The sequence below is a fragment of the Aulonocara sp. 'chitande type north' Nkhata Bay genome, linkage group LG14 (genome assembly GCF_057382095.1).
Source record: "Aulonocara sp. 'chitande type north' Nkhata Bay isolate Kocher_YH1m ecotype deep benthic linkage group LG14, A_spYH_male_GT1.1, whole genome shotgun sequence".
In the NCBI taxonomy this organism is placed as follows: domain Eukaryota; kingdom Metazoa; phylum Chordata; class Actinopteri; order Cichliformes; family Cichlidae; genus Aulonocara; species Aulonocara sp. 'chitande type north' Nkhata Bay.
In genome coordinates this window covers 9,282,905-9,291,299 of record NC_141357.1, presented here as the reverse complement: position 1 = coordinate 9,291,299, position 8,395 = coordinate 9,282,905, and the positions used below count along the sequence as shown (strand labels likewise).

General features: G+C 41.1%; 1 protein-coding gene across 1 annotated transcript; it reads left to right on the top strand.

The window, feature by feature from the left end:
- Positions 1-25: 25 nt before the first annotated feature.
- sars2 (seryl-tRNA synthetase 2, mitochondrial) lies at positions 26-8,191 on the top strand. Its single transcript, XM_086260843.1, has 16 exons — positions 26-346; positions 1,027-1,122; positions 1,271-1,300; positions 1,432-1,572; positions 1,677-1,731; positions 1,837-1,900; positions 2,037-2,142; positions 2,271-2,318; positions 2,905-3,013; positions 3,342-3,387; positions 3,466-3,553; positions 3,668-3,780; positions 5,407-5,500; positions 5,681-5,773; positions 5,858-5,923; positions 7,781-8,191. The coding sequence occupies exons 1-16, from the start codon at positions 41-43 to the stop codon at positions 7,919-7,921; spliced, it is 1,596 nt and encodes a 531-aa protein (XP_086116969.1). The 5' UTR covers positions 26-40; the 3' UTR covers positions 7,922-8,191.
- Positions 8,192-8,395: the final 204 nt, after the last annotated feature.

Below are 8,395 nucleotides of genomic sequence, written 5' to 3'. Positions count from 1 at the left end.
AGCCTAAACAGAATACGGCGTTGATTGTTCCTATACCTCCATGAACGCATCCTCAGCTAAAGAGACAAACATGGCGACCTGCATCGGCATGGTCGCTAAAGTTGGGGTTTTTGCAGCTGCTGTGCTAAAGCCGGTAGCCAGACAGTGTCCAGTGCATAGCGTAAATGTATTTGTCCCGCATCGCTTGTCGCATGGAGTCCGGAGTCGTTTGTACGAGCATGTCCGTGAAGGCTACAGTGACAAGCCTGAGCTGGACATGAGAGCTGTGTGTGAGGAGACTGACAAAGTCATAGCGAATGTAGAGAGCAGGAAAGGGGACCTGCGAGGGGACGATGTGAGGAAAATTGTAAGCGGTTTTAGTTACTAATTAAGTACTGTTTGTGGCATTAAAACACCATAATTTTATCCTATGTCACTATTTTCTAAAGTTTTTCTGGGTGTTATCGCTTCACTGAAAAATCTGTTTTTACAATAAGCCTCCACATGCATTTGCTTAAAATGTAACTGGGACATGATTCGCTCCAAACGTGTGATGCCACAAACTCCCACTGATACATAGATGTGTAAAGATTTCATACAAAATCTTTTATAACCCTGAGAATTAAAGCTGAAAGTCTGCACTTAAATTGCATCTTGATTCCCTGATTTGCAATCCACTGTGGTGGTGGTGTACAGAGGCAGAAAAAAACCCAGTCTTTTCCCCTAACATTATGGACGGCACTGCAAATCTTGCCTGGATCTAAAAATTGACAAAAATGTCTAGTCATGCTGACTGACCTTAAAACTACACTACTTACCATAATAAAAAGTGACGTCTTTGGTCTGAATACTTGTGACTGTAAATAAGATATCCTACCATGAAATCATCTGGGAAACAAAAAACAAAGCAGTTGTTTAAAATTAGATCGACTGTGTTAAATTTGACTGATCGGTTCTCAGTGTTTTTACATATGTACACCTGCTTAATATCACTGCTGTCTAATGTGCTTGCTTTTGACTCGATCATCCTGATTGTCTACCTTTTAGGTGTGTGTGTGGCAGGAGCTCCAGGCAGTAAAGACAGAAATCTCTGAGCTGGAGGAAGAGAAGCGGCGCATCAGTGATATAGTCAGAGCACTAGTGGTGAGAAATAGTTATTACAGCTCTAAACATTATAACCAGAATGAACTTCAGTTTCTATCGAGGTTTGCGTCATCATTTACTCTGCTTTGAGGTTTTTGTTGTTGTCAGAGAGTAGATTTCTGTGACCTAACTGATCTTTTCCTCACAGACAAAGGAGGACAAGAAAGCCCTCGCCAATGTAAGTTTCACTTCAGAACCTTGTCTCTTTTGTTACTGAGTCAGTTAACCTTCCTACTCCCCTGTGTTTTTGACCTATAATAAATCTCATGTGGCACCACTTCTGAGTCTTTGCTCTTTTCTATTCTTTAGCTTCCAGAGTACAACCAAGCTCTTCAGAAGGGCAGAGAGATCCGCAATAGACTCAATCATCTGTACCACAAAGAGACCGAGCTGGATGAGGAACACTATGGCCGAGCACTCAGGCTGCCCAACACTACACACCCTGATGTGGTCAGGATACACTATGCACACACACTACTTTGTCCTGAGCTGCTTGGGAGAGATTTACTGTGAAGCTCAAGTCACTAAGCATAAGTTTCTCTTGCTCTTTCCAGCCAATAGGAGATGAGAACCAGGCGAGGGTGGTGGAGCTCGTGGGACAGAAACCAGGTGACTAATGAGATGAGAAGTGCAGATTTCTAAACTTTAAATTGATTACCTAATATTTTTTTTAATGAATGCTGACACAAACGTTTGTGTGTGTTTCTGGTACAGAGTTTGACTTTAAGCCCAAAGGACATGTAGAGCTGGGGGAAGAGTTAGGACTCATCAGGCAGAGGTGAAGATGACTCTGGTTGTTGTTTACAGTCCTTCACTGTACTGTATGTCCACTATAACACTGTCTAATATACAGTACAAGCTACTTTAATTTAAATAAACTGCGCTATTCACATTTCCTCTGTCTACTGCTGCAGGCATCTAGCTCATGTCTCAGGCCACAGGTCCTACTATCTTCGAGGAGCCGGGGCCAGACTTCAAGCTGCACTCCAGAACTTTGCCCTTGACACGCTACAGCGACGGGTATGTGTGTTTGGTCATTTGATGTGATCCCCGGATAATTAATGTTAGTAGTGTGTATTATTATATCTATATATATATATATAATATCTAGACATGCCAAACATGGATTCCTCCTTTGACTCCTACAGGGCTTCATTCCCATGGTTGTGCCTGATATGCTGAAGGGTGCAGTGTTTGTGAGTACCAAAGCTCAGGTTTCTAAAGTCACAATAAAATACTTTTGTCATACACTATACATAAAGGATGGCCTCATCCATCAAGACACTCACTATTCTGTGTAGTCTTGTCTTTCAGCCTCATTTTAAGGCTTTAATTTGAGTTTATTGTTTGCCAGATATAAGCACAGTTTAGGAGCTCAGTTTTGCTGCTGAGTAGGCACTCACCTGTCACTCAAAGTGGCTATGCCCCCAACTTAAAGCCTTAATAAAATGAAAATGACTGAGTCAGATACATTCACATGGCTACCTTGTCATAACCTTTGTAATTAGCCATAGAGATGAAAACCATTTTTCAAAACCAGGCCGTAAACATATTCATATCTGTAGCAAAGTTGAGCATTTTAACATGGGAGTCTTTGGGGATTGACTCACTTTTGGTGCTAGCACATCTGCATTAATCTCATTTTTCAGCTCATTTTTCAAACAATTTAAATTTAAATTATTCTAAATGAATTGTTTTGCAGTTATATATAAATTTTCGTTGAAGTAACTGGGCACAGCCACAGATAATCTCACTCTGCTCTCTGATTTGACCCACCTCCAGGAGGGTTGTGGGATGCAGCCCAATGCCCACAGCTCACAAGTCTACTCACTGGACCCTGCACGTTTCCCAGACCTCAACCTGGCTGGAACTGGAGAGGTTGGGGTGGCAGGTAAAGCTTCTTTTTCCATTTCCTCACAGTTTCAAATAACCAGCTGGTTGTGTATCAATACAGCAACAGTGTGTTGTATTGTTTAGTAAGCCTACAGCTATCGAGTGTAGTAACTGAGAGAAGTTTGCTTAGTCCCAACAGCAATCCTGTATTCGATCGATTGCTGAATTGAGATGTCGTGTGTCTTGCTGTCCATCAACTTATCAGTAGTCAGGTTTCAGTAAAGAAAAGCTCTCGTGGATCTCTGTATGTTTAGTTGCGTTTCTTTAATCTGGAGAGGGGTGGTAATGTGTAAACTGGATGCATCCATTTGTATCTCTTCCCTCAGGCTATTTCATGGATCATGCAGTGAACTCGAAGGACCTTCCTGTCAGGTGAGGTACACCCCACCTCTTACTTTGAGATATATGGAATAATTACACGTAATGCGATGCTGTCGTGTCTGTGTGCAGGACGGTGTGCAGCAGCACCTGCTACAGAGCGGAGACCGACACAGGCAGAGAGACATGGGGGCTCTACAGAGTTCATCATTTCAATAAGGTCAGAAGCCACACAGAAGTTTAATGTGTACATTTGCTGTACATGGACAAACCAATGATAATGTAAGTGGTTATTTGCTTGTGCGGCTGCTTGCTTCTATGTGCGTCTGTGCAGGTGGAGATGTTTGGAGTGACGGCAGACGAGACAGGAGAAGAAAGCTCGCAGCTGCTGCAGGAGTTTGTCAGTCTGCAAAAAGAGATGTTTTCTGCACTGGAACTGCACTACAGGTCAACACACACACACACACACACACACACACACACACACACACACACACACACACACACACACACACACACACACACACACACACACACACACACACACAGTCTTACTGTCTCCTCAGCTGCTTGCACTGGTTGTAAGAAATAGTTTTGTGTAGTGAGGAAAGATGGAAAGCTGAGCATAATAACAAAAGACCAAAGATATAAAATATTAAGTGTAAAGGTATTTTTAGTGTTGATGTGTAATCACTGTTTTCCGTGTTTCTGTGGCTCTGTATACCCACTACAATGGTCGCTTTGTTCCACAACATCATCTCACAGTCACTTGTATTTATATCCAACATTAAGACGCTGCAGTATTTTTCTGAACACTAGGTGTCGCCACTCAGACAATATTGCCACATAAGTGCTGATATAGGAGGAGAAGAACTCAAAAACAGAAGCCAACAATTTGTCCAGTGTTTTTTGTTTTTTTCCCACTACAAACTCAGGCTTTCTATTCCAACGTCTGTATATCCGTGTGTCTCTGAGCTTCTGTACTGGTATATCATTAAAATGGCAGTATAGACTGACAAGATCCTACACTAGTCTCTTCAACTCAGCTGCAGTGGCCATGGCACAGCTGGCTACGTTACAAAGATCAAGATGTGCATGACTGGCTGAAGCAAGACAGGATGTGATGTCAAATTCAGTGCGCAACACAATGAACATATTGGGGCCATAAATGTTTTCTGGCCATTATTAGCGTGGTAGTGTTTAGTTTTCTTGGCCAGGTGAGGTTTGCACCCTTATTATTCCATTAGTTCACTGGAAATCTCAATATGAGGTCCAAAGAAATTGAGATTTTTCCATTGAAAGTGGAAAAGTCCATTAGGCTGTAAAGCCAAAAGAAACCTATCAGATATAAGAAACTGGTACATCCTTTAAAAGAAGGATTGCACTGGCCAGCTTTGCCAGAAATCATTTGAAAGAGCCTCAACAGTTCTGGAAAAAAAATCAGTGGACAAATGAAACCAAAATGGTGTTTAAGAAAAGTATGGAGGAGGAGAGAAATGGCTCATGATCAGAAGCATAACACATCATCTGTAAAACATGGTGGAGGTAATGTTGTGGAAAGGACATGTATGGCTAGAACCAGGTCACATGTGTTGGTGACTGGTGACATTATGACCTCGTCCCTCTTCTTCTCGGTAAAGCTTGGAATAATTTCAGTACTTCTGAAAAAAACAAAAGCAAAAAAACAAAACAAACCTTCAACTTCGACTGGAAAGTGACCCGATTAGGATTTGTCAGTCACATTTTTGGCCATTCAAATATGAACAGGTGAGCTGCGTTTCAACGGTACACATGTGTCTAAAAGGATAGAATGATGACTTTTTATATCCAAGGGGTCGAGTCTGGGGAGAAATGCTTCTAAAGTGCTCATTGACAGGCTGACAATCCCATGTAGTCATAAAGCAGTGAGTTTGGTTGAACCCTGTTCTGTCTTGAATTTGAAGTGAAACAGAAAAAAAGTAGATTTAAAGCTCAAGTCACCCAATGTCTACAGAAAATGCAGCACTACTTTCACTTTACACATCCCTCACATGTTGAGATCTGACCCTTACCTGTGACTATTTTCTTCTTCAGAGTGCTAGACATGCCGACAGAGGAACTTGGCCCTCCGGCACACAGAAAGTATGACATTGAAGCCTGGATGCCTGGGAGAAACAGCTATGGAGAGGTCAGCCCTGTTATATAAATATTACCCATTTACCTACTTACTTCCAGTTACCTCATTTCTATTTCTAATCAAGAAGCTTTCAGTTTGTACAGTCAATAGCGACTCACACCACTCCTGCATGAATAAATTTACGGACTGGTTTTTATAATTGTTGCTCATTTTATATCCTCTGTATCTCAGGTTTCCAGTGCGTCCAACTGCACAGACTACCAGAGTAGACGCCTCAACATCCTGTATGAGAGAGAGGACGGCAGTCTGCAGTACGCCCACACAGTAAGACTGCAGATGATGCTGCACTGCTGTATATTGCTGCTGGTTAGATATACCACCTAATCTATGTTTTCTTCCTCATCCTAGGTGAACGCCACAGCGTGTGCAATCCCCCGAACAGTAATCGCCATCCTAGAGACGCACCAAACCAAAGTAAGACACCAGCAGCATTTTTTTCCCCCCACATTAGTTTTTTCCCCCACATTATTATGAAAGACAGTTCTGTAGTATATTCCCCTCATGTTTCTCATAATAAAACGTCAGCTCATCTACCTAACACAGTGTATAATGTGTAATATTTGTGGTGTTGTGACTGTTGTGATTCATGTTTCTCTAAATCACTTCTGTCAAACTCACATCCTAGCCTTCCAAACATTTTTTTCTGGGACTTTGCACATACACGTGAGGTTCTAAATAAATTTTACTCGACCTAGTTACAGCAGCTGTCTGCAGTAATGCGCCCCGTGCACACGCCACAGTGGAACAACAAAGGAAAGTTGAGGCTGCTGGGAGAGAGACAACTTCTTTACTGAGTGTAAAGAAAGCTGGTGACTCTATGTGCCACAAGACAGTTTGTGTTTGCAAAGAATAATTTGTTTTGTAATTCTGAATCAGCACACAGAGCCACAGAAGGGTTAGAAGTTGTAAAAGGCAAGTCTCACTGCAGCAGTGGAAACGGCAACCGAGTCAGGTTGAGGTTGAATGGTACAGGTGAACTTCAAGATCAAGGATCTTTAAATTTTTTCTAAAACCCACTGAGCTGTCACGTTCAGGCTCTATACCAGGGGTCTCAAACTAGCGGCCCACATCACCCCTACTTTATATTGACGTGAAGTTACTTTTTTGTTAGGGAGGATTTGTTTGTTGTTGAGTGCAATGCTACAATAAGTTCTTTAAAAAGGAAAAAATGACTTAATAGGAAGGCAATATGAGCAGAGAGTACAAACGTGATGAGGGATTGGGTGTGTTAGTTCAGTGAGAGAGTTATTTGTAAAGAAAACAATTTTCACTCGTAGTCCAAAACGAATGTGTACACTTAGGTCTGCATTTTTATTTCGGTAAATACAAACAAAATTATAGCAGAAGTGCTGGCACGTGTCTGGCCAGTTTGTTCATTTGGTAGTTCAGTGAAAGGCTTCAGTTAGTTAAGAGTGAGAACAATAATTGTGCTCACTTTAGCAGTTTTGTCTTGTTATACAAAATGTGAAATTTCAAAAAACAAACAAAACACGACATTTTTGGAAATATTTGTGGGTGTTTTTGTGATTGTTTTTTTTTTGTACTACTTGAACACTAAAGTGTCCCTCACACGAGATGACAGAAGTGGCCCACAGATATTTTAAGTTTAAAACCACTGATCTAGACTGTAGTAAAAGATGGATACCTTGACATTGCATATACCTGAGCTAAACATTTTCGCCATTGTAGCAGGTTGATTTTTTTTTTTCTTTTTTCGTTTTCAGCTGTTCTTTTGATTTGCTGCTGTGTTTGGATCATTGTGTTGGTGCTGATAGGCTGTGCGTGGTTTTACGTTTTCACAGAGGACTTGTTCTTGAAATCTTGAAGCTTTTCAAACCTAACTCATGCTGCCATGCTCTGTTTCTACATCAGAGGCTTTCTCCTTTCAACACTTCCAAACAATCCGTACTTGTATAATTGTGCCATCATGAACTTTAACCATTAAACTTCTCGGAGCATTGCACAGCCAACATTTGAGGTAAATTTGCTGGGATGTCCACTCTTAGGAAGGTTGTAGCACGTGTTAACACACACCTGAATGCTCCAGACCAGCAAAGTCCCAAAGTTCTGCTTTTTGTAAAGGTACTCGCACTCAATGATAATCAATTAATTAAGTGCATTTGAATAACACCAACTGGCTGTTAATTCTTATAGAAGTAGTGAGGGTGTATTTAGTTTTTCACAGGAATTGATAAAGTCTAGCTCTTTTTTCTCATATGTTTTCAAGAAGTTTTGAAACTAAGACTATACTTCCTTACGTTCTCTCACCAGGAGGGAACAATACGTGTTCCCCGAGCCCTGCAGCCTTACTTGAGTCTGGAAGTGATTGAGAAGCCAAAGTACACTCCACTGAAATACATCGGACCCAATCAGCGCTACCCACCACCAAGGCCGGCTCCTAAAATTAGATGACACTAACACAAGTTCAACACTCTAAACAGAAGCCATCGTCTACATAAATAAATAACTGTTTGTTTATTTAATGCAAGTGGATTGGTTGATTGACCGTGTCCCTCAAAAGACATAAAAAACGTTGAGAGTGAATTAAGTTTGTCAGTGTTTAAAAGAAGACCACTGTAAATAGATTCATTCCTTTGTCTAATGTAATGAAACTGGTGTCTTTTGTCTGGATAATTAGAGGAACAATAAGAAAAAAGCAATAAAAAGTGTGTATATCTCCAATATCGTTACTTTGGGTTTTTTTCCAGGGGGCTGCATATATAGACCTTGTAGATGGATTAGCTCTACAACAAAAACACACTATGTGCCTTTGAAGGAGGGAGCTTGCAGTTGGATATTTAATAACTCCCAAAGGTGACATACAGACCTGTTAATGTGCCTTACATTACCAGCTGTTTCAAAGTGATCTGCTCAAATAATTGAGCT

Coding starts and splice junctions, on each gene's coding strand:
- sars2 (XM_086260843.1), top strand. CDS start 41: ATGAACGCATCCTCAGCTAAAGAGACAAACATGGCGACCTGCATCGGC. Junction 1,301..1,431: donor ACAAGAAAGCCCTCGCCAAT/GTAAGTTTCACT, acceptor TCTATTCTTTAG/CTTCCAGAGTACAACCAAGC. Junction 5,774..5,857: donor GTCTGCAGTACGCCCACACA/GTAAGACTGCAG, acceptor TCCTCATCCTAG/GTGAACGCCACAGCGTGTGC.